The 27,610-nt window shown below is 35.0% G+C and overlaps 1 protein-coding gene across 12 annotated transcripts in view; it reads left to right on the plus strand.

Annotated features, from left to right (window-relative positions):
• The window catches only part of Sarm (Sterile alpha and Armadillo motif), a 185,890-nt gene that overhangs the window by 114,226 nt on the left and 44,054 nt on the right, over window positions 1-27,610 (plus strand). Inside the window, exon 1 of one of the 12 annotated variants that reach the window (XM_074175531.1) lies at window positions 14,148-14,478. The exons of 8 other annotated variants lie outside the window; for them this stretch is intronic. Coding sequence is in view for 2 of the 4 variants with exons in the window: in XM_023166026.2 (XP_023021794.2) it covers window positions 20,700-20,813 (114 nt within the window). In the remaining 2 variants the exon portion in view is untranslated. Of the gene's footprint in view, window positions 1-14,147; window positions 14,479-20,542; window positions 20,814-27,610 lie in introns of those variants that run through there. 3 more of the 12 variants (XM_023166086.2, XM_023166026.2, XM_023166057.2) reach the window with 3 other exon arrangements.

Consider the following 27,610-nt stretch of genomic DNA (forward strand, 5'->3'; position numbering starts at 1 on the left):
AACAAAATGACAAACATAACACGAAAAAAGAAAATTACATGGTAACTTAGAGGAACTAACGCTCTTTTCTCGATCAGCAAAGAGACTGTAGAGCTCGGTGGAAACTCCTGAATAAGAAATAATCCCGGCCGAAATCTCCGAACAGAATGCTCCGGCTAGAAGTAACTTTCTCACTGTCAATGGTCGAGTCATAAATATAGTCAAAAAAGATCAACCACTTGGGCCTTTGTCTTAATCCATCAAAGTGTTAACAATCAGTACCTATTGGAAACATCCTAGTTGATTTCGTTCTAAATATCCATCTGTTTTTTCGGCAATAAACTTTCTTTTCCAGAGAAGACGGCATTTCAATGATATGCGATGAAAAAATACAAAAATGCCAAGTAAAAATTAAAATGAGAGAAATAACATAAGAAACCCAAGTAGATGGATATTTAGGACGACTGTTCGATAATAGAGTTATGAAAAGTTAATTTCCTAACAAGAATGTATAATACAAATATAAAAATCAATAACAAAATAAAATGTTTCTAAACTAAATAGTTATAGTGAAAACCCTACACCACTGGTTCCCAAAGTGGTCCAAATGGACCCCTCAGGGGTCCACGAGAAACACGACGGGGGTCTACGTTGGCGTGACCAAAAAATGGGGGTTCACAATTCGTGAGCGGGGGTTACGTTACTGATTTTTAAATTCAATTACATTACGACTGAGTAATAATGTAATAATTACATATTTGAATAAATAACGCATAAAAATATACTACTATTCTTTTTATTTCTCTAAAGAAATGAAATTTAAACGTTCAAGCCAGTCTCACAGTAGGTTGAATGGACTGACGCCTATCAGAAACAATTACTCCTCTGGCTAATAACACGAAGGGCTTAGGATTATATCCGACAGGCGTCAGTGCAGGAATCTGAAAGAGTCGACCTTCAATTTTGGAACGGGCACACTTCCAAAATGAAAGGTCGACTCTTTCAGTTGTATTGCCAATTGTATATGTAGGAAATTTTCTGTGAAGATTCCTGCACTGACGCCTGTCGGATATAATTCAACGCCCTTCGTGGTATCAGACAGGGGAGTAGTTGTTTTCTGATAGGCGTCAGTCCATTCAACCTACTCTGTAGGTATATTCGAGACTGGCTTGAACGTTTAAAGTTCATTTCTTTAGATTTGTTTACTGCCACTGACTAATAAAAAAATTTTCATTTTTCCACACCAAATGGAAAATTGTCTAAGAAAAATAAGTAAGAATTGATCGGTTTTTTGTGCTGTGAGTAGATGTTAAAAAAAGGAAAGTTAGATGGATTCACTTTTCTGATTGACCAACTTCACTTTTTGACATCTGCTTAAAGCACAATTAATTGAGAAAACAACCAATCAATTCTTACTTTTTATTCGAAAACTGTTGATTCGTGGTTGGAAAGCAGCCGCAACGCAAATTTCCACAGAGAGATCTAATCATTTTTTGTCGAGTTTTGGGAATATGGTAGAAATGTAGCTGCAGCAAAATTATGAAAGTGGTCTGTGATGAAAAAAGTTTGGAAACTTCTGGTTTAAACAATCAAAAACCTCATGGGAGCTGACGCCCAGTTCTTCTGCCATCCCAAATCTACGCCAAAAACTCTCTTCAATACGAAGACCTATCTCTGCTCTGAAGTTTTGGCCACACTGTGGTGACTTTCTAGCTAGACTTCAGGTTTCGCGAGACTTTAAGAAGAGTTCCAGACTTTTCGCAAAATCAACCATGGTTGGCCCATTCCGCAACTTTCAAAATAGAATACTCGAATGGATTAGGAGTTTCAATCTACAAATATTGTATGGCTAGCTTCGGTTTTTGCATTCGCTAAATCCTATTCTGCTCTGCTGTTCCGCTGATTTCTGTCTCGATTATTGTTTACAATATTAACAACTAGTCGTGGACATGACTCATCAATCACCTCTGTACGCGCCTGAGTCATCCGTTCATTGATAACAGGATATTCATAATAAATTCGTAATCGAGTAGTACGCGAACAAACACGTTTTTAGTTTTCCTCAGGAAATTGTTGTATTTACCTTTCCGTTTGACGAAATCACACAAGATAATTCGGGTGGAATATTTTTCGGTAAAATAAACTCACATGGTTCATTCCCACTGATAACGACGATTACGGTGTTAACTTCGGCGTGTCTCCTTATAAGGATATATATCAGATCATATTGTAAACATGTCGATGTCCAAAAACATTGTCGATTGGCTGATTGTTTTACCCGACTGATAAACAATGTTTCATTGAAGTTGTTTATACTTTACACCAACTTAGCGTTGTGAAACCTGTCAAGTGTTACGGTGCGGCACGAAAATCGCGACGGCCGAGCGATGGCGATTACGGGGCGGCCCGGAGCGGGGCGATAAGAAGTATCTCGCGTGGGTACGAAACGCCATCGCTCGTTTCGTGCGCGTCACCTATACTGTCGATGTTGTATGCATCGCCACCGTTCCGCCGTCGCGTCGCATCGCCATCGCTTAGCCGTCGCCATTTTCGTGCCCACAGCCTCATGGACCACTAGAAAGCCATAAAGTGTAGTACAAACATTGTTGATGGTCTTCTGCGCTCCCTACCGAAAGATGAAAATTCATTAGGTATGCAACAAATTCCAAATGTATTAAAGGCTCAAAGGAATTATATATCTCCCAGTCTTTTATCCGTATAACTTAAAATGTGGGCGATTACATTGCGGGTCATTTGTTACAAATGGATAAGCGCCTTAACAAAATAAAGTCTGAGGTAGATGTTTTTATCCCTGTTCAATTTCTTGGTGCCCATTCTCAACCAGTCCCAGAACCTGCACCTCAGTGGAAGGTTCTCTCCGGAAACCCAATCGTTCATCAAGGATATTGCGCTTCTCAACGTCCCAACCGAATCTCTGCAACATAACTAAGTCAGCTCAGCGGCTAAGCAGAGAAGACTAACTGGAAGATGATTTTGTTTTTAACTAGGTATCATGATAACGCCTGCGTGTCTTAACCTTCTGGAATAGTAACAAACTGTTGAGGATATTGAGGTCATGCTCAAGGAATTCCTCTACTTCTCGCTATTCTTGAATGGTGTTTTTAATTTCGTTGGCCGTTTGTGCTGCTCACAATCGGTTTCTTTTCCGGTGAGATACTTCATCCTCAAACTCGTTCTAGCTTCTTGGTGGTCACTCTTTCTGAAGATGGCTGGAGACGCAAAGCAAGTGAGCGCGGAGAGCTTGGCATTTTCATTGATGGCTCTGCTCTGGGCGACTTTGGGAATGCTGGTTCGCAACATGCTACCACATGAAGCATGTGGTAGCAAAATTCGTTCCAAAATTACTGAATTTTTACGAAAAAAGCCGACGCATCGCTCAGGAATTGTTGATTGACGTCAAAGAAGATCCAGATTTGATCAATAGGGTCTTAACTGGTGACAAATCATGGGTATATGACATCGAAACCCAAGTCCAATCTTTCCAATGGAAGAGTCAAGAAGGGTCAATACCAAAAAAAGCACGCCAAGTTTGCGCAGTCGGTCGTACGGTCAATAAGGAGTATAATTTTGAAGTTATGCGCCGATAATGCATCTGCTCACTCGTCATTGCTTCTTAGTTTTTTGGACAAAAACAACACCGTAATAGTGCTCCAGCCACCGTATTCACCAGATTTGGATCCCTGTGACTGTTTTCATTTTCCAAGATTGAAGAGACACAGAACTGCTTCGAGGATTGAAAAAAACGGTGGAACAAGTGTTTTGTATCTGAGGGAGAATACTCTAAAGGGGACAAAATAGAAATTGATTACTAAACGAATATTGCTTGAGAAAAATGAAAATTCACCTTACGGCCTAGTGAAACACGTGTTGTGATTTTGGTAAACTATAATTTCAAAATTTTACAAGGAAGTGTTGTTGAATTATTTCTTTTGAAACCCTGTTATTTATAATAATGCTAAATGTCTGCATTCCCATAATCTCGAATGATGTCAAATGCGGTAATACCAATGAAGCTATTTTGTCATACTTGCAACCGTACAGTTATTGAAATTATTGGAATCGTAGCAATAAATACGTCAATTTACTTTAGATGATCCTGAACTTGATCGATTGACCTACATTTTTCTTTTCTATTTCTGCACTTATCGGTAATGGAAACTTTATGAAACGTGTGCCGATAGCTTTTTGTTCAATCACGTAACAGACACGCTGCCTTAGATCTGTTTACAAAACATTCCTTCTCTAGGAGTTTGTGTAATATAAAATCTCTCCGTTCGAAAAAAATAGCTACCATATTTAGAAAAAGTGGACCGAATTACAAAACTCATTAGTACGCTAATTTCTCCTAAGTAGAACTTTGGATTAAATACAGGATTGTGACATTTTTCTCTAATTCGAATTGAGTAGTTGTCAGATTTTTGATTGGGTCAATTAGTCAATCAAAATACTTTTATTAAGTATGTCTAACATAACAAACCAACTGCAAAACAGAAGTGTGAACATTAACTATGGGGCCAGGTAAATAAAACATAAAATATGAAGTTTAAAAAAATTGGCTGCTCGATAGTTAATAATTTCTGTTTCTCGATACGAAATGTTTCGGTAGGGTTCCACTTCTGAGTAATCTTGAATAAGACATTTGATATTGGGACCGGAGGACATCGTAGCTAATTGTCAGCCACCTCATTCCTACAATACCCCTTATGATCACTAAGGCTAAGGAATAAGTGGGGAACGGGAAAGAATACCAGCGTGGTTCAAACAGAACTGGCTCAATCGCTACAAAAGAAATAACCAGGAGAGGAATTTCTAGCAAGAACATAACAATCTGCACTGACTGTAGACAAGCCCTATCAGCCTTGAACAGACAACGTGTTACTTCAGAGCTAGTACTAGAGTGCCACCAAGGTTTAGCCAAAGCCTCGGTAGATTATAACATTATCCTGAGGTGGGTTAAAGGGCATGACAGGAGTAAAGGTAATCGTATTGCCGACTCTTCAGCCAAGGAAGCGGCTGGACTAAGAATTTTAGGACCCAGTGGCACCTACGGCCTGATAACTTCGACAATTGCGGAACTAGCCAATCGTCACACCTATGCTCAATCTCTAAAGAGATGGGATGGAATCAAAGGATTGTGAACAGGATGTGTGAACAGGAAAACGGCATGTCTTTTGCGAGTGTCCGAAGTCAATAAAAGAGTGTGTTCTCGAAGCCTTGGCCTACAGCTGCCTATATAAAGGAGATGTATCCTAGTGACATGTCCACCTTCCTGGAAAGGACAGGAAGGATGATGACCTAGGAGGACAATTCCTCGGGAGGATGGGTCACATGTAGCCCAAGTGATGTGAGCTTACACTCTCCCTCCCTACTCTACAGATACAGAATCCCTTATGTCAAAGATTTCTACAGTGGTGAATGACTGAGGGACTGCGGCATGGTGGTTCGGAGGGTTATTAACATTGCATATCCAAAACACGAAGCTAATAACCAAAGTAGTCTGTGCCGTTGACACGGAAGAAAAAAATTGTTGAACGATATCTCATTTGCAAGGTCTTTCAATTTGGTATGCAACCCTGTGACTTTTTGGCATTTCAGCGACAAGTAACGCCAGAAAAATACTCTCTCAAGTTTTTATTCTTTTTATATATGTACAATGTCAGCTAACTCGCGCAACTTCACTTTTCGATCTTTAGATAGTAGACGTCCTCATTTGGACGTCTACTACATTCTGCATCCTCGCTGTCTCTACGACCAAATTTGAAGTCAGCAAACTGACGTTTAATTGTTGTTCCTGATGGAGCGGAGTTCTTATAACACTGTTCAACCATTGCTTCGCTTGAACGGTATTTTTCCCATCAAGAAGCAGTATCAAATTAAAACACGAAATTGTTTTTGATCCATTGTTTTGAAAATAACAAAACTAGTATCACTCGTAGCACAATAAGTCACAAATTTATGAGTAGAATATCATGCAATTTCAACAGCTTTTTTCTGGAGGTACTAATTGAAAAAGCGGTGAGTGCAATAAGCCCTTCCAGCCCATGCAGTACATTATCATAGGACAATTTCTCTGAAATGGTATCTGTCACCTCAGTTTTATGATAATTTTTTTTAATTTTTGCCCTAGTTGAACTCGAGTGTATTTATTTACTCTTCAAGTGCGGACTGAAATGGTGGTGATTGAAAATGTTGCTCCTGGAAGATCATTGAAACTGTCGTTGACATAGATAAGGAATAGTCAGGGGCCAATAATGCATCCCTGAGGTGCCTTTTTTTCCAACTGTCGCTTTTTCCGAGAAGAAGGACGTAATCTCTTCATCAATTATTGACTCATTTCTCTCACACATTCCCCTATTGAAAAGATAACTTTCAAACCATCTTTGAATGGTTTCAAATTCAACACTAGAGGTGTGTTATCTATTGTACTCACAAACGTTGATTTATTTGGTCTCTCATATCTTCACCTATTTGTATTCGTGCCCGACACAAAGTTATTGGTTAATAACTCGAAGCCGACGTAGAGGAATCCGGAAACGATTCGTCTTCCTTTTGCATTCAACAATGGCTCGTTTCTTGGAGGCTCGGAGGAAGAAACGTTTAAAATACTTGACATTCCTCGCGGTGGAGATCCGTCTGAGAGATTTTCTGACGCGCGTTGCACGTCTGTAGGATATTGTTGAAAGAGTGCATTAGTTTGGTTCACAAGTGCCGTTTTATCGAAAACCTGTCCTCCAAGAATGATAATTATGAGCAAAGCAGTGGAATGGCATCTGAAAACTCTATGAAACTTTTGGAGTGTGGTTGTCAAAAATTCAAAAGGAAATAGAAATAGTTTTATCCATCACTAAAATTTTCACACATACACAATTACAAGATTAAAACAAATTTTGAACAAGACTACCTTTTGTTTTATGAAAGAGAGGACATTGGCAGATCAAGATCTTCAGATGATGTGGTGCTGCAGATTTTTCCAAATATATCATTTATCTAAGCACTGAAAGCAAGAAATTCATCCATACTGTAGAAGCATTCATCCAACAAGAAACCATATAGTTCATTCCTCATAACAGTTCTACTTTTATTGATACCTATAAAAGTTATTATTTTATTGAAGCATTTAATACCCAAGTATTTTGGGGAATTCTGACTCACACTAAAGCGAGAATAGGGTTGGTATAAAGTATCTTCACCCCGAGTAGTGTAATTATGTATATCAGAGTTTCATGGATTTAGGTTTATTATCATAGATGAATAACACTAGCTGTAATATGTAGAGGCACGGCAACAGTAAGATGCAAAATTTTTTAAATAGTGGTTTACAAGAGTTCATACAGCGAATGACTCTTTTCTGAACTTTAAAAATGAGGTCAGTATATGCAGAGTTGCCCCAGAAGATCAATCCATACTGTAGCCTTGATTGTACCAGTCTATGATACATGAGTTTTATAACTTCTGTAGAGACAGTAGGCTTGTTCTCGTTCTCTGCCGGTACTGTTCCTAACAATCAGAACCCAACTGAATACTGAACATTTTGTCGCGTTATCGTTTTCACTCCACAAATGACTCACTGATTCTGGACGATTCGAAACTGAGAACCAGAACAAATCTAGTGTCTCGCAGATTCTGAATTGCGTAGTTTGCACTGCCAACCTTTACACATGAACTGTCCCTGTTGAAAGACACTATAGATAACTTAACCTACCCAAGTCTACTAATACACATATAAAATAATAATCGAAAATATGAAATCGGTGTACCAGATGTCTAAAAATTATTACATAATCTTGCACATAAAGTTCACTAGGAGGGTTTTTGCACAAGAAACACCAAATAATTCAATCTGATTGCTATATTCATTGCTGTTCTTTTCCATTCTATTGAACGGTGTTTCATGAAAAGCGTAATCCAATGTTTGTCAAACACGAGATAGTTATTGGAATATTGGAAAAAGGATGAATTCATGAAAGATATCAATACTAGTATTTCTAGTATGGACGGTGCTTTAATCAAAGCGTTTGCAGAAGTCATCCAGGAGTTGTGGTTAGAAGATTCATTTGATAGAGTAGTAAATACAGTCTTCTTGAAAAATCAGATTAAAAGTTTTGCTCCTTGATTCATTGGTAATACCCATCAAGACGCCCATGAGTTCCTTCGTTATCTTTTAGAAGGTTTACATGAAGACGTTAATATAATTAATGAGAAACCTAAACCAATCTTAACGGAGATTGAAGAAACGAAAAATTGAGCGACAGCGGAAATACACAAGAGTCATGGCTCACATATTCGAGGATGCATAACTCTAAGATTGTAGATAATTTCGTTGGTAAATTGAAATCCACGATGAAATACACACACCTTTGATCCTTTCTTGGATTTTTCTCTCTCCATATCACAAAGAACCGACTAATTGAGTTTGTGGCAATGCTTAGATTCGTTTACAAAAGAAAAAACTTTGGATGGAAATGAGAAACCGACGTGTTCGAAATGCAAGGAAAGGATAAAATGCACCAAGTCTCTATTTTAGTAATCCATTTAAAAAGATTCCCTCCAACGGAAAGATTCAGAGAAAAATTGAATGTTTGTCATCGAATTTCCTTTAGAAGAATTGAATATGGACAATTTTGCAGCAGAAATGGTGGCTACTTGTTACAATCTATATGTACTTTTAAATTACTGTGGTACTACTTACAGAAAGCATTATACAGCATACTGCAGACACCCGTATACTGGCATGTGGCACAAATAGAACGATTTACACGTGTCACCAATTACACCAAAATCGCTTGTGAGAAGCATACGTCCTCTTTTATGAAAATGATGGAACAAAATTGCACATATGAGATAACTGGAAGAAAGTTTCTTTATGCTCCTGTACCAATATATTTGATATTCATATTCAAATATGTATTTGTATTTGTGTACCTGATAAGTTGTCTTTACACGGTTTCTTTATAGTGATTATTTATCAAATAGGAAACAGAGAGTACGTGTGAAAAAAATATAGTTAATGTGATATAATTTTGAGTGGAATATTTTGTTGTCTCCAGTTTATCTAATTGAAAACTCAAGAAATTTGAGTCAATGTAGAGAGGGGCAGGTAATTATCACCTGACAATAATTAATGAAGAAAACAAATTACTGACTCAATCCTTCTTTGCTCAAGAGTTTGTAAACTCAAATGTAACGTCATATCAGTATCATCATATTTTTCAAATATAAGGGCCCATTCTGAAGATGGACCACTGTGATTTTTTCAATCATCCAATATTATAATGAAAACTTGATAATCATATTTTAATATTTAATGAAAAATGGAAATTTAATTCATGACAAAAAAAATTATATTTAGGAGAAACATCGTTTTTAAAAGAAGCGTTTGTTGCTGAAAAATGCAGTATTTCATTCGTTGTTGTCATCAACCATTTGTTGAAAATTATTGTTTATAGTTTTCTTGAATATTTACCGAAATAAATTGTTCAATCATTTTCATATGTTCATTTAATGAACTATTTTATTTAAAGGGCTTTCTGAATTTAAACTTGTCCGATGAATGTCATCGCCAACGTATAAAACCCATTGTTTTCCATTAATATTTATATTTAATCAGTTGAAACAATGTTTTTGTTCAAGCATTACTGCTCGTTTTGAGCCTAACATTTACCTTGAATTTTTTTTCAAAAGTTTCATAGAGCTTTTTACATGGCATTCTGAATGGACTGCCACTTTGATTATATTTCACGCTCTTGAAGGTTTTCGACGAAGTGACACTTGTGATGATTTATGAGATGTTGTTAGGCGCCAGGATAGAATTTGCAATGAAAACGTGGCCCTCTACATCGCCTTCAAATTTAGTGTGTTCAAGTCCCCGTCCAGTTTGAAATTGGCACACAACCTCCTTCAATCAGTATCTGTGTTTTAATTAAAGAACATTATATAGGGTCATCTTGTTGAAGCTACATCTTTTTTTGGTAAACTTTCAAATCTATGCTTCAACTCATTCACTTACTTCATAGCTGTAGACTAGATCAGTGGTTCCCAAACTGTGGGTCGCGACCCACAAATGGGTGTCTGGAGCAATTTGGGTAGGTCGCGGAAATAGATTTGAAACACTCAATACTTTTGAATGGTTTTTCCATTTTGGATAAAGGCTGGGGGGGAGGAGAGTATCCAGTTCTTTCGAACATAGCTTTGAAAGAGCTGATGAGGTTTTCAACCACAAATTCGTGTGACAGGGCATTCTCCACTTTGGTATATTTAAAAAATAAATATAGAAATAGGCTTTGTGTGGAAAGTGATCTGCCTTTGAAGCTTTCAACTTTCAACCCCGATATAGAATCTCTTGTGAGTCGTAAGCACCAGCTACAGAAGTTACATCAATAACATAAGTCTCATTTTTTCATTTTCTGTATTTGTTTAGTTTCAAGATTTTGAATTGAAAGTCTTTTTTCGACCTTTATCTCAATCTTCAATTATATCATCTTCAGAATTTTCTTTCAGAGGTGTATTTCTCAATATTGACAATAATAATGAAAATATTATTAGTAATAATAATTAAACTTACTATTATTCAATATGTGGGTCGCGAAAAAAAATCCACAATGAGTCCCTATGCAGAAAAGTTTGGGAAACGCTGGACTAGATAGTTAGGAAGCCATAAATTGACCATGAAATATGTGTCTTTAACAATCTTCTTATCAAAAATACTTGCTGTGTCTGTTGTTGCGTCCTGTCTTTATCTCAACACAAAAATATATGTTCAGTTTTGCAAGACAGCAAATCAATACAGAAGAATTGCGATAGGATGTTTTTCATCGCATCGCAATTCGCCACCCGTGCTGATAAAGAAAATAATGCAACACCAGGTAAAGGCCTTATTTATTGCTTCCGTTGTTCGTTCTGCTGCAGATAATCTGATAATGTTCGTTGTGGCTTTGCCCCTTGTAAATGCGACACAATCGTTGATTCGAGACGCATTTTATATCGTGTAGGTGTCGTAGTACTGGACATGTAAGCAATTAAAATCATATCGGTACTTGATTTTGCAATTTATGGTACGTCCAATTCAGTTGCAGTGTCTTATTTCACAAATAATAATCGTGTATATAAATAACAAAGCTCTATATCCTGCTGGAAATATTGAATGTTGAGCTACTATTTATGAAACTCAATTAGTTTGAATGCCGAACTTTGAAAGTTATAATAATAATAATTCTTTATTTTCTTTCTGACGATTAAAGGTTTGTATGTAATCAGTTACACATATCACAAGCCTAAATTATTCAACTGAACATCAACAAATAATAACTGCATTGAAAGAAGTTGAGTATTTGCTTGTATAAACTCATCACGATAATAAAAAGTGTTCCAATAATTGTTTAAGACATTCAATAGTCGAGGTCTTTTCTATAATCACTGATTTTAACTGATGATTGGGAAATGAGTCGTTTAAGACCAGATTCTTTCATATTGTATTGAAATATGTTTACCTTTATAGAAAATTCAGCAACGAAATGAATTTAACTCCTGAACTTTTTAGCTTCAAAAGCTTGGTTTCTTCGTCCTTTGATCTTTGCTAATGGAGAAAATGATTACGAACAAGTTTCCAGACATGTAACTCAAACTTATACAGATGAATATGGGCTAGAAGGGCCATGAATCCAATGATATAGTCATTTTTGAGGATGAAATGAAGAATAACAACGTTGAGATTACCAATAATTTTAATAGTGTGAACATAAGAAAAGTTTTTTTAATTTTATAAAAGTAGTATTGATTTCTGCCGTAACACCATTTTTCCAATCCAATCATGAATATAACTTCCTTGAGATGATGAAAAATCTAAAAAAATCCAATTATAATGGCCAAAATTACATCTCTAATAATTTTTTAAATAGGATATAACGTTTTTGTCTAGAGAAAAACATGACTTCAGTGAATATGAAAACAACAGAAGACTCAATATCCTTTGGAGCTTCCGAACTATTTGAACTTAAGATAAAAAATCAATTATTATCCTTCCACTTCACTTGTAAATTTCTCTCTGTATGGATTCAACGAACATGTTATAATTTCCCTTGATAGTAACTGGGAATATATGTTCTAATCATTGATTTTTCTTGAGCTTATCATTGTGGAGTTCCAAGGGTACCTTACTTACAAGTGAGAACACAGAGAGTCATACTTCATGGAACAGGGAGTCCCTCAGGGATCCATACTTGAAACCTTCCTCTCTTCAACATGTGTTATCAATCTCATAAAAAACTTGTTATGCGGCTTCCTTGAATCTCCTCCTAAGCCAATGTTCCTCTCTGTGTAAGATATCAGCTTGGGACCACTCGATGTTGTATTGATGGGTCCAAACATAGTCTGCTATTCCTGATTTGATTCCCTCGCTGTGTGTGTTTCTTGTGCTCGGCAATGCGAACATTCAATGGCCTCTTAGTTTCACCAATATAGGATTTTCCGCATTCACAGGGTATCCGGTAGATGCAATTCTTGGAATCGCAGTTCGCGTTTGGTGGCCTAGTTTTCGTGAGGCTGCTACGGATAGTGTTACCGGATTTGAAGCAGGTTTTTATGTTGTACTTGGAACCAATTCTGCTTATCCTCTCCGATAATGCTCTGACGTAGGAAGTGCAAGAACTGGTTGTGACGGCTTCTGTTCCTTGCTTAGCTCCTACTATATTTTAGCCAAAATATTTTCTACCATCGCTTTGGAGTAGCCATTCCGTTGAAGATCATTTTTGATGATGTCTAGTTCCTTCTCGAGACCTTCCTTCGTGTTACAGAGCCCAAAAGCACGGTCTAATAGAGTCATGATGATTCCTCTTTTAGTTGATTGATGGTGGTTGGATTCGTGGTTCAGATACTGTCCCGTGTGAGTGGGTTTTCGATATACAGATGTTTCCCAATTAGTGTCGGTCCTCTTCACCAAAACGTCTAAGAATGGCAATTCGTTGTGAATTTCCTTCTCCATTGTGAAAGTGATGGGTGGTCTTACGCTGTTGATGTGTTTCAGGAAGGCGTCTAGTTCAGTATTCCCATGGTTCCATATCATAAAGGTGTCGTCAACATATCTCAACCAGACTCGAGGTTTCTTGTGGGCTTCTTCAATGACCAGACTTTCAAACCACCCCATATATATTTTGGCTATGACTGGTGAAAGTGGCGATCCCATTGGCAGTCCCTCATCTTGTGTAAAGAATTCGTCCTTCAGTTGGAAATAACAGTTTCGTACACAGCATCCTAGTAATTCCATAATTACTTCTAAAAGTAGATTCGTTCTCTCTTTCAGGTTCCCGTCTTCGGATAGCTTTCTCTGTATGATTTGGAGTGCTTCTTCGACCGGAACGTTGGTGTAAAGGCTTTCTACGTCGAAACTAATTAGTTGGTCTTCCTGTGTGACTTCAATTGACCCTTGTAGTTCGACAAAATGCCTTGAATTCTTCACAAAAGACGATGGTTTTCCTTGTAATGGTTGTATTATGGGAAGTAAAAATCTAGACAAGTTTTGAGTAGCCGAATCTCTGGAGCTGATGATGGGTCTAAGCGGAACGTCCTTCTTGTGAATTTTGGGTAGTCCATACAAGTGTGAAGGCATTTTATATATTAGACAATGGAAGTCTGAACTAGTGAAATTCATCATGAAACATTGTCAATCACCTTGAATCAAACGACTTGGTTTCTCCCGCTTCAACCAGTGGGCGTTTCTCCAGTCCTCTCTGCTTGGTGTGATAGTTTTGAATCTTTCATAGAAATTGTACTGCAAGAATGCGTTCATAAATGATGCCTAGGTTCTTGTGTAGGAGAATCTTATCACTAGAGTGGCTCTATGAAAAAAAAATGATATTTCTACAATATCTGTTATTTCGTTGACTAGCTGTTGACCCCCTACGAACAACAACCCACCAAGTCGATACTTGTGCGAGCTGAGAACAACTCTCATCGCCCTCGTACCTTCATTACAAACCACTTCTATTCTGAATCACTCACCGCAAAAACACACGCGCACTCGTATCCACTACACCTCTACCTTTGCCAGCTTTTAATTAAAACACAGCGTTTCGTCCTTCGCCGAGCGAAATCTATATTCGCTCGCGTCCACTATCATTTGTTTCGACACGGCTACGGTGGAAACACGGTCTACCGGGATCAATCTGCGGCCAGGTACACCATAGCACGGCGAAACGTTTCGGCTTCGTCCTTTTTCGCAGGAGTCCTGATCCTGGTGCCCGTTTCGAAGGATGCGATTCGATATTGTCGTGGGTTACGTTGGCCTTGTGCGGAACGAACAAATGACTGTCTGATTGCAGTCGGTCGTGGCCTGCTGGCTATTCGCATGATTGATTCCGTTCAGTACGACTGTTTATTGGTTTGTGTGCGTGCATGTGTTGTCGGTTTACGCGAATGAGTGGTTATTTTCGGAGGAAATCTGGTCATTTTAGCGATTCTGGATAACGTTGACGGAATAGCAGCAAGGTAATTAACGACTTTTGACAATTGTGTTCGGTGACGTTTTACAGTAATGGGTTTAGGATTATTGTTGAAGATTCATCGGGACATACTCATTTCCAATTACCAGATAAACCTATATCGCTATCACTAACTTAAATGTAGACAGAACTTTTTTAATTTTTCCCCGAAAAACAAACAAAGACCTATTTTCCAACTGTAACAACAGTTATCGCAAAATTTCATTTACTATGTCTTTTTTTCTGCACTGTCTTCTTTTCCTTTAATGAATTTTGAACGCGAATCTCCTTGATGCAGAACATGCTCCAAAATAATGACCAATTTGATTATTAATAGACATCCTCCAGTTGAAACAATATTGTGTAGAATATATGTATACAATAAATAATGAGATGGTTAAAAGTAAGAGAAAAACACTGACAACTCGTAATAGTTACAGGATTTTGAATAAAGCATCAGGAAAAAAGATCAGGAGTATATAAGTTGACTTGTGGCTCTTGTCCAAAACTATATATTGGCCAAACAGGGAGAACATTTTCCCAAAGATTCAAAAAGCATATAAGTAATGTTGTAAATAGAAAGACTAATTCCACATTTGCAAATCACCTTTTAGCAGAAGGACATGAGTTCAATCATGAATACGACGTGTAACATTCAGAAGAAAGAGTTTGAAACTCAATCTTCTAGGATGCTTAGGAATAATCCTCCTTTGGCTGAAGCCTTCGCCGTAATATTGGAGAAGATAAATTACATCAACTCTCAGGGACAGAAACTCCAGTTTCAGCTGGGGTTTCCTATGTTGATGTTCAAACCAACGGTCAAATTCAACAACTTCTCAGTGAATTCTCAACTCAATCAATCTCTTACAAAATCGGTACTGGGAACAATTGAATCTTTCAACACAATATACTGTGATGTGTCTAAAAGTGATCACTGGCACTAGAAGTGCATTGTATATACAAAACAAAAATATTGTTTCTCAATTCCACCTTTCCAATAATACTTCGATGTACACAGGAGAGGCTTATGCTATACTTCAAGCTCTTTTGTAGGTTAAACATAATGGCGAAGCTAGTTCAGTCATTTTATCGGATTCCAAATCTGTCCTTCTTTTCCCTACTAACTACAAAAGACATATCAATAAAAAATAACTTATTTTTGAAATTATAAAAACTTTAGAGTGCTTTTTCAGTAATGAAATTGACATTGTTTTCATTTGGATCAAATGGCATTTGGCTGCGAAGAAGCTCACATGTCAGAAAATAGAATTGAATAACTCCCCGCTACTAAATATTTTTTCAAATCTGGAAACTGGGACATAAGCTCAGGTTTAAAAAAAATTGTTTTTCCGTTAACCAGGTGTCGCACCCCTACGAACGACAACCCTCAGAAGTCAAAACTTGTGCGAGCTAAGGACTAACGAGGTCTTAACTTTTAACGTGTGACAAGTGAAAATTGATCGTTCAGCCTGGGGCTTGAATCACCGACTAACACGGCGGTCTATTTGAGTGAGTGAAGAAAGCAACCACGTTGAACCGACCAATCTTAATTTAATTCATTACAAACTTAGGTAAAAATCAGATACTTGAAATGTAGGTACTTCAATAAGGTATATTTAGCATTGAATGTGTAGAATTAGTTAATGAAGACATGCCCGAAGAAGCCATTGTATGGCGAAACACGTGTTGCGTTTTTGTGAAACTGTTTAGTGAAAATCTCACAATAAAGTAATTTTTGAATACCTTAAAAGCATCACCAATTGATCATCTTCAAGAGGAAGTTTTATCTTCCTCTCGAAGATGATTACTTGGTGATCGAAACACGTGTCGAAGTGTTAAAAGAAGGGTTTGGTGTTGGGATAAAACTGCGGTAATATCCCACCAATGGATTGATCCTAATAGTTATTGCCTTTGTACCGTGGTATATTTCAAAAACTCACCGGTTATCGTAATTATTCTTCGTATTTATATGCATATAAACTGATCCTTCGCCAAAATCAATGGAAAAGATCTGCGAACATCAAGAAAAGACTAAGCCTACACATGTTGAACCCAATAATAATTCGTTCAGAAGTGAACCTTGAGGTACTCCTGAAAATAATTTAATGGAACGAATGAATATTCGATGTAAATAATTGAGGAATATTTGTCGTTAACTTCGTGAAGTCTTCTACGAGATTAAATAACTGAATGAAAAACGGATTCGCCGATATGCGGAAGCCTAAAAAAGCCCTGACCTTTACTAACACCAAAACATTCGTTCATTCCGAAGGTCAGCAGCAAACGGACATGAATACCGAATTAGTGAGACTATATCATGTGGTCTAATATTTGATTAGCTCAGACAAGTTCAAAAACCTATTGGCATTCAGTTGAAAGCGAGACGATCCTTAAGCGGTAACAACTCTCTCTCTCTCTTTTTGTCTTTTACTCCCCGAGAATCAACTGCTTTTTAATTTATAGGTCAAAAACGTGAAGGAACTTTCCCTAAGACTTTTGGCGCAAATGTACAAGTCTACTGGAACTGTTAATATAGACTCAAAATCATTACATTTTATGAAATAAAGTCCTCCGCATACAATTTGAATGAAATGTAAGTTGTCCCAGAAACAAAAACGCGAAAAATAAATTGAAGCACAACTACGGGACACGCGTGATGAGGAAAGGTTGCAATCGCATAGTATTGCTGTTCGCATAGTTCAAGTTTATATTTTTGTTATGTGTTGTCTTTCAACAGATACGTATTTACTGGTTTCAAAATTGAAATTTACAGGTACAAACATACTTTTGTTTGAACGGATTATGTCAAGGGCCATTGTTGCGAGCCAACAGCATATATCGCTGTTAAGTTTACTGATGTTCAAAAAAATATAGAATAATACAAGGACTTATTCAACAAAAGTAGGAATAACTTATACCAAAAACAAAAAAGTAATTTCAATACTGAGATAACTTTGAGCAAAAACGAGATATCTTCAAAATATTTTTTTCCAGTGTAATACAAAGACACCTTACAAAAAGAGGTTAAAGAACAAAATTGACACTTTATAACAATAATGATATTAACATTAGGCTTCCATATACCACCACACCAAACACCATAAAATGACATTGTTAGTTTGAGAAATGTAAATATCAGCTACAATTACAACATTAAAACTTACTTTTCTCAAAACTATGTTTGTCAAGTTGTCCCAGTATTGTTCTAGCACAGCGATATGCTCTGCTACTGCTGTAGAGTCTAATAATTCGATTACAATAGATTTTCCACCATCACAACATCATCTTGTTTCTCGACAGTTTCCGCTTCTGTTTTTCTCTTGTACTTCGTTCCAGATGATCAAAGAGTTTCAGCGAGCCGAAAATGCACAACTTGAATCTAGCCGTTTATTTTGTTTTCTAATTATGTTGAATGAGTTTTGAGTGGAATTTTACGGAATTGGTTCATTGACCTTGTTTCTATTCGGGAATAGGAATTGAAAACATTTGTCTGGAATGTTCGACGGAATTTAGATTACTAGGAATCGTGAAAGCACTCCTTTGGATGTCAGTTATACAGTGGGTGAGATGATGTATGAAATGCACACTGGAGGTGTCTAAGCAAAGGGTGGCGTTTTGTATAATAAATGTCATCATATATTATGCAAAGCAATGTTTTGAAATTCAGGTATTCGTTTTAAATGAAAGAGCACCTGAATTATGAATTAATTTTATAGGAAAGTTTATCTTATGCAATTCTTTTATTATTCATGGAAAAAAACACTGAGAATTCTGGCTGACTCGCACTGCTGAGAAGATAAACCAATTTTTGCTATTTCTGGCATAATACCTTTACCAGCATTATATTCATACAGAGTTCTATTTGTAGTGTTGAATTATGTGAGTTTATATTCTTTGACATTATTAAAAATGTGAGAAAATCATTTTGGAGATATTTCCCATCAACTCGAAAGATTGAGAGAAAGTAAATCTTCAAATTCCTTTGCTTCGAAATAAAAAACTCCCAAATGGATCTCTCTGGAACTCCTATATAGATTATGTTATTTGTACAAATCGAGAAAAATCTATCACAGCAGAGTTTTTTGAAACGAATAGTACTTTTTGTTCGATAGAGCTCTTTTGAGAGGTTTTCTGAATCAATTATTCATTCTATACTTATATATTTCGGATGAATATGTATTTCCATCATCATTTACTCACATAGATAACGAAATGTATTTTTGGATTATCAATTACTCATTTGCAATGTGTTTAAAATGAAATTTCGCTAAAATCCACGAATTCCTCTAATTGTGAACTATCATAAATCATAAAAGATTTACCCTCTGGCAACCACCGGATATTATTATCAGGAAAACATTGAGTATACTTGGGAAATTCATATCTAATTATTATCATCATACCACCTACGCTGTTGCGTAACAAATTATGCTGTTATTTGAGATACGGAATTATTTCAATTAGCAATCTAGTTAATATCAATATTAATATTAATATTGATATTAATTAATATCAATATCAATATTGATATTAATATTATAGCTCAATTAATAAATGATTAATATTGATTTTAATATTAATATTGAACTTGTCTGAGCTAATAAAATATTAGACCATATAGTCTCACTAATTCGGTATTCATGTCCGTTTGCTGCTGACCTTCGGAAAGAACAAACGTTTCGGTGTTAGTAAAGATCAGGGCTTTTTTAGGATACCGCATATGGGCGAATTCGTTTTTCATTCAGTTATTTAATCTCGAAGAAGACTTCGCGAAGTTAACGACAAATATTCCCCAATTATTTACATCGAATATTCATTCGTTCCATTAAATTATTTTCGGGAGTACCTCAAGGTTCACTTCTAAACGAATTATTATTGGGTTGAACATGTGTAGGCTTAGCCTTTTCTTGATGTTCGCAGATCTTTTCCATTGATTTTGGCGAAGGATCAATTTATATGCATACAAATTAATATTAATATATTATAATTATTAATATAATAATTATAACAAGGTATAATAATATTATATCAATATTAATAATATTAAAATATCGTAATAAAAATCTTAAATTTGATGATCATGTTAAACAACTTAAAAGCAAGATCTCTTCTGGTTGCTATGGATTTTTAAGAAAAAATCCTGTTTTTTATTGGGTTTTTGATATTATTCTAATAATGAAAACTACAGTTCATTAAACTACAAATGAAAATTCGATATCTAAATTATTAAATTGATATATTTAAAATTATTGTAATAATTAAAAGAACTGTAATTGTATAATAGTAGTATAGTAATTTAAATTTTTCTTTATTTTGTTATCTTTTTAACACATCTGCCGCGAATGAAGGTAAATAAATTCTATATACGTTTTTTAGAACTTTGTTATTTTGAATATTATTACGTTTGAAGTTGTTTTGTTTTGTTAAATTAATTTTTTGTGTGTGTAAATAAAAATAAAAGTTGTCTTAATCATTAATATTAACAATATTAATATTGATATTAATAGGATAAGTTGATGGGTTTTTATGAAAATCCAGGAGAGAATGAAAAATGTAAGTAGAGGGTAAATGCATTATTCAGCTACAATTCCTACAGCCTTTTTTTGTAGAACTCATACATGATTCGAGTTAGCCCCTCAACTGTGAATAGTACACAGTTCAGTGGATTCATGTAATCAAAGATATCGTTGAAAAATAGTGGACCCAATACCAATCCCTGTGGCACACCATGTTTTACTGTTGAGCTTACTGAATGGGCTTCTTTCAAAAAGACTGATTGTGATCTGTTAGAGAGATTTGTATGGTGGTCAGCGGCTGGTGTGTTTTACTGTAACTTTCTGCAACCGGGCCAAACAGGAGAGTCCTATTGTGAGGAAATCGAAGTTTACTGAAAATTGCGCACTTGGTACAGTATGAATTTCCCTTCATAAATCACGAGGAAAGTCGAAATTCTCGGGAGAAACACCTCGAATACCCGGGAAATTCAAACGAAATCACACCATCCACGTCATACCTCATAATTTTCATCGAACAAATATGTAATTCCGACTACTATGGCACCGTAATCATAAAAGATAAGACGTCGTCAGTCTGCCATTCGGCAGGTAGGCTAAAGCATCTCACCTTCAGTCGTATTTTCGATTCTGTAAGATGTCGACGTGTTTCGGGGAGTGAACGGTTCCCTAAAAAATATCGGCGAAGCACGGTCGAAAAACGGTTTGGGTCGCTATGGGCGATTCGAGGAACAGCAACAACGCTTTGATCAACTCCGAAATAAGATTATCCGGAAGGAGGGTCAGGCCAGAGAGGTTGTCTTTCGAGCAACGGAGGAATTTTTTTAGGGTAAGTCACCGTCTTGTTTTCGTGAACGGGAGCTTTTCTGTGTGAAAAACATCGACAAACTTCGACAATTTATTGCTACCAAAGTGAGATGTATATTTGTGTTATGATTTTTGGCGTATTGTTGTACGAAACTAGTGCGAATGCGCCAATTTTTTAAAAAAATCAATCAGAATCACGTATTTTCATCCCTTGAACACGTTTATGGAGTCAAAACTCTGCGATACGATCTACTTTCCGAAATAGGGCCATTCTCAAAATTCGAAAAATCTACTTTTTTCATGAATCCAGTTTTTTTCGGTGGAGGAAACTACGCTAGCTTCGGATCTTTATTCATTTGCAATTTAAATTTTTTTGTCTTCAAAATTGTCTGAGTATCTTTTTTAGATACAATTGTTCATGTCAGTCTTTTAATGGGTTGTTTCAATAATAATAATAATAATTTTTTCAATAATTTTCGGTACTTAATTTACATATGGTAAGTCAATAATTGTGATATATGTTACATACATATTAAGAATGAAAACAATAGTTAGTCATACTTGAATAAAAAATTAAAGAATAAAGATAAAATATAAATGTAAAAACATAAATCACGGCACCTAATATACAAACGTCACAATTTAAAAATAAATGAATAAATAAATAAATAAATAAATATATATATATATATATATATATACATATATATATATATTTCAATATAAATGTAAGTCACAAAAAGGATTTGAAGCTTTATAACTTCTGTTTAATTATATGCGAGCGCTTTCGATAGCTGGTCATACTACCATCTAGGCTCTACTCGAAAGCGCTCGCATATAATTAAATAGAAGTTATAAAGATTCAAATCTTTTTTGTGACTTACATTTATACATCCTGTTGTCTGTCTCTTTATACGGTCAGAGCGTCTTAACTCAGGTATTTCAGGTACTTTAGGTGAATTTGCCTGTATTTGTTCTGCATCAGGTATACTCTTCTTCGTGTTAGATCTTCTCTAGGAATGTGTATAGTTTTGTTTAATATATTGCATCAATCAAAAATATATATATATATATATATATATATATATATATATATATATATATATATATATATATATATATATATATATATATATATTAATATATTAATATTAAATTTTACAAAAAGGATTTGAAGCTTTATATCTCCTATTAATTATCTGCGAGCGCTTTCGATAGCTGGTCGTACTGTCATCTTCTAGGCACTCCTCAGGCACTCCTCAGTTTGAGGAGTGCCTAGAAGATGACAGTACGACCAGCTGTTGAAAGCGCCCGCAGATAATTAATAGAAGATATAAAGCTTCAAATCCTTTTTGTAAAATTTATATAGTCCATATCAAAAATCAGTATTATAATGCGTTTTTGGGCAACACATATTTTATTCAAATCTCCACCACACTCCAATGACATTATACTTAAGGGAATATGTGGATACGCCATTGCAAAATATATACTTGAAAGATATTTTTACCTACAAGCAATTCAAGCAATTTCATTTGCTTAATCGCGAAGAATGGTGCATTAAGTTTCTTGCTAACCCCATCAATATGTAGATCCCAATTTAAAAATTCATCTAACATGGTACCTAGAAATTCAACATCATGTGACATTGCTATTCCATCAGTAATATCAACTCCCTCTGGAATTTTACTTTTTTCTGGCAAAAATTCATTGAAACAGATTTGGAAGTATTTAATATTAAATGATTGCGTTCACACCATGACGTAAATCTATCAATAACTTCTTTGACTCTTATTAATATACCATCCAGTGTGGACCTCGTGATTGTCATTGTGGTATAATCTGCAAACATATTTATGTAGCAATTGTCAACATGTTCTAAGAGATCATTAACAAATACCACAAAAAGTAAAGGTCCCAGTACTGATCCCTGAGGAACTCCTAATGTCACATCATGCTCCTTCGACACGATATTGTTATATTAGACTGTCAAATGCCGAGCACTTATATAGGAGTTTATCCAAGTCAGTGTGTTTTGTGGCAGGGTTGGCAAAAACCAAGGTTTTTTCAGAAATAAAACAAAAAAAAAACAGTTTTTTGTGTTTGAACTAGGTTTATTTGGTTTAAACCAGGTTTAGTTAATACAATGTATTGTAAGTCTGAATACTTTAAAAATTAGTAACATTAATATATTATATATTAATAATAAACAATGAAAAAATGATTAAGACAACTTTTATTTTTATTTACACACACAAAATTAATTTAACAAAACAAAACATCTTCAAACGTAATAATATTCAAAATAACAAAGTTCTAAAATACGTATATAGATTTTATTTATCTTCATTTGCGGCAGATGTACTAAAAATATAACAAAATGAAGGAAAATTTGAATATTATTAGTATAAAATTACAGTTCTTTTGATTATTACAATAATTTAAAATATATTAATTTATGGGAAAGAAAGTTTTTGGCTTTCTACTACTCCATCTTTCCCAAAAATTAATCACTCCTAAAAATATAACCCCTTCAATTCAAATATTAATTTAATAATTTACATATCAAACTTTCATTTGTAGTTTATTGAACTCTAGTTTTCATTATTAGATTAATATCAACAACATAGAGAGAAAAACCAAATGAAGAAAACAGGTTTTTTCTTTAAAATCCAGTTGGTTTAAATCTTGATTTTAACCATGATTTCACTCTCGACTCCAGAATGAATAATGCTATGACCCTAAGTATTTTGTTACTTGTGAAAATATCCCTGCATGACTCATGGGGTCTGATTTTATATATGTACCAAATGGCCCTTTTTTGTAAACTGAGCACTTCGTCAAGAATTCTTGTGTTACACAAAAAGAGCGTAATATGCCAGTTTTGTGATAGCTGGTCTTAGTTCTTTATAAATTACTCTACTGCATAGCAACCAGAAGAGATCTTGTTTTCAAGTTGTTCAACATGATCATCGAATTCAAGATTTTTTTCTATGAGCACACCTAGGAATTCAGTACAATCTTTATATCCTATGTGGCAGTCACACCTCGGCATCCAGATACTAGGGACCAAATTTTGCAAGCTTGAAGACATCCTGTACCTGTCAAGAAGGTGCAACACTAATCTTGTCAAATAATGCCTGGGAGCATTTTATTCCTACATATATCCATACTGTTTTAAATTATTTCGAAATATCTATCTTATGAATCATCCGGAATTTCTTTTCACAATGACCTTCTCAGTGCTTTTGTTAGGATTAGTCGAGGACTATTCAAAATGATGACACAGGTAATATTTATCCTTTTGCGGGCGCTAAACATTTTTTGGGGTGGAATTGAGACGAAAATATGAGAGTTGATTGATTCCCTAACTTATCGTTTGTAATCGAGTAACCTTATGTGGAATTAACAATAAACAACGTGTTATCTTCAGTGGGTATGTTAACTGTGGATTCTTCCAAATAACAGAGTCATAAAATATTCTCATTTCATCAAATGATTCTTATCTAATACATTTATGATAGTGTTTTTGAAATTCATGAAATGATTCACCAATTCGCGATTGGTGAATCATACACATTATAATAACCGCTTGAATGAATTACCTGTTATGATAATGCAAATTACATCTACTCTGTAATACCGTATTGGAGGTATTTTTACGTATGTTGATTTTTGTTAAAACTTTAAACCTGTTTTATGACGTTACAAGTTAGATATGACATAATCCAGGAGATATTTCAGAGCAAAAACAAATTGTATGTTTTCAATTTTTTTAACGGTTGTACTTGTTTTGTGATGATACACTGAATATTTTTATAGCAGACCGGTCCTTACAAAACCTGACTCAAAGGTTACTCTGAACCTGAAGAATTTACAGGCTATGATGAAATATGGACTACTGCAGATAATTGAATCCTGAAACACGAAAAATCCTTGTATTATATACAGATTCCTAATTCATTTATGCATCAAACTTCTAGGAATTGACCAAAATTGGCCTGTCGGTGATGAAAACACATGAGTTGTAACCGCCAAAGAACGAAAATGTATTTCAACTGTCAGTTAACCTGTGGAAACAATTCGTTCTCAACTGGCCGGATAGCCTTGGTTGCTGAGGCCAACCAATAGAAAAGAAGAAGAAGTTAAAACAATATGGCCAATGATAAGTGATAACTGCTGCTCTCTTATTGAACGAAAGTAATGTTTTATAGAGAAAATCATAGTTTTTTATGGACCATTTTTTGTCAATGAAAAATTACTGTTCCATCTATGTGTCAAGTGAAGAAACGTATGCTCTTAATTGATGTCAAACTCATTCGGATATAACACTTTTTATCGAAATAAAGTTTCCATTGTTTCCAGTATTTGATTTTTTTACGATCCTCTTCTATTTGTGATTCATCCAATGTTATGCTTTCTCCCTTCATAAAAAAACTCATTCTTTCTTTCCTTGGAAATATGTTGAATCGATTCCAAAAATATCATCCCGATGTTGTTGGAAGCAATGTGATTGATGACATTTTCCAAGTAAATTATTGAACTTGAATAATGAAGGTATTTCAAGAAACCTATTTGAGGTAAAATCAGCCATATTTGTATTGCATAACCTGTTGGGGAGATATTAGGAGATAAATGATGATTGGTTGAATTATTTGAAATAATTTTCACTTCTTTCAAAGATATATACTCCCACTTGTCAATCACTCACCCTCCCTACTCTACAGATCAGATGTACTTTCTCTTGAAAGCATAATTTTATGATTGAATGTTTGACAGATACAAGTCTGACGGTTCTCTGAGTGTTGCTATCACATGAAGTGAATGTGGGCAGCATAATCACTTCAAATAACGAGGAAGTTTTCATTTTCTTCTGCAGAAAATAACTGTCATCGAATTAGTATATGAGGGTGTTGAAATAACGGTTTAGGGTACTTGAAATTGAACTTTCAGGTAATTGAAATCAATAGAATTTATGCTTTTATTGTACTCATTTAAAATTGAACTTACAGTTCGATAGTAAACATTATTGACATAACTGTGAGTGCTTGTGTTAGATAAGCCCTTATCAGTTTTTAAACGTTCAAGGTAGAACTTCGGAAAAACCCTAATAACGAACTTTGCTCCTAGTATTTTACATGCCTTTTTTGGCCAGACTGACGGGAATGATGATTTCAGAGGTGATCTCAGTTTTTTGACGATCACGTATGAATCGGAAATATTTATGACAATCAGCAAACAAATTCAGATATGACTTCGTACAGTCTGACTCGTACAAAGGATCCGCTGATAAGGCACTATTCCTTGGCCGACTGTTTTCGGTTTTGAACCCCGTATAAATGTATTACGTAAACCTCTGTAATAATACTAAAATCTTCAAAGATAAACATTTCCGCAGTTGAATGCAATAAAATCCAAATTGTATTGTACAATAGAAAAAAGTATTGTCCATGTAAAGTTGTATGGAAGCATGCTTTTATGTGTCACGTTGGTTAGTCAATTAAAGTAATTTGTATTGCAAAGTGCACTATAATTACCTATTATGCTCTTCAATAACAATAATGTGTCGGAAACTTGTTTCAAATAACATTTCTAAGCGAAGATTGAGGTCATATACAGGAGGAGGCATTTTGTATGAAAGAGGATGATATACGCTTTAGGCCTGAATCTTTTTTACAAAATGTTAGTTTGTTCCTTTGTTTGTAATCAAAACTATAATGAAACATCCACATCAGAGGTAACACAGTTATGGATACAAATTATTGAGATTTTGAAAAATTCATCTCTGTTTTGAAAAACCTACGTAAGAACATTCTGAGGGATGTTGATGAAGAATGGTTGTGCAGATTTTATCAAAGCCTTCACTTCCATCTAACATATGTAATAAATGAAACTTCATGAGCTTGAAACGTTGAAAATGTAAGCTATCAAACCACCATGTAAATCTGAAGAAGATACAGACATGTCAAAAAAAGTAGACTGTTGAAAAACTAGGAGTTCCACTTGGGCTTATAGAAAAAAGACCGACACAAGAACTCGTAACAGATTCAGCTGAAAACATTTAACATACTTCAGATAAGATGAAACCTGCTAGATGTTTCTTTGTAAACTTTTCCAAATCGTATGGTACTATCCAGTGCTGGAAACGGTCAAAAATATAAGATTCATAAAAAGATCGTTTCCACTGTTTGAGAGATGAGAAATCTTTGGAAATGAAATGAGCCAAACGATAGTTGTGATTTGTGGTGTTCCTCAGGAAACGGTACTTGGCCCGGTTATGTTCATAATGTATGTATATCCACTCGTCAATGACTCTACTTCCTTTTTTAAAAATATCAGTTGGTCAGATTCAACACAGAAAGTATTTACCAGTACCAATATAATATTCTATTCATGATAATATTTTGTTTATGGCATTTTCTAGCTATGGGAACTATCTTCAAAATCATAAAGTCATAAACGTTCCAATGAATGGTAAATATATTCAATGAAAATCTTAATTACACTTAATAACGGTATGATATGGAATGCATTCACTAAAAATCTAACGAAAAATTGAGATATTTAGATAGCAATTTCGAACACTTGAAAATAATATACCAAACCAGGGTTCAAATAACTATTTGTTGAAAAATTTAGAGATAGTGCAAAAATGGATTATTAAAATCTTATTTAATGAACCATACAATAACCTACACAACGAATTTTAACTGATTTTAGAATGATGATCAGAAAAAAATTTGTGTTTGTTATGATTATTCATTTGCGTAAAAAAGTTAATGAGGCTAAAAGTGATGGATCGTGATTAGAACACCAGGT

This window comes from Leptinotarsa decemlineata, unplaced genomic scaffold (assembly GCF_025532065.1).
Source record: "Leptinotarsa decemlineata unplaced genomic scaffold, Ldec_3_MD MMD2_tig00001064_RagTag_RagTag, whole genome shotgun sequence".
In the NCBI taxonomy this organism is placed as follows: Eukaryota; Metazoa; Arthropoda; class Insecta; order Coleoptera; family Chrysomelidae; genus Leptinotarsa; species Leptinotarsa decemlineata.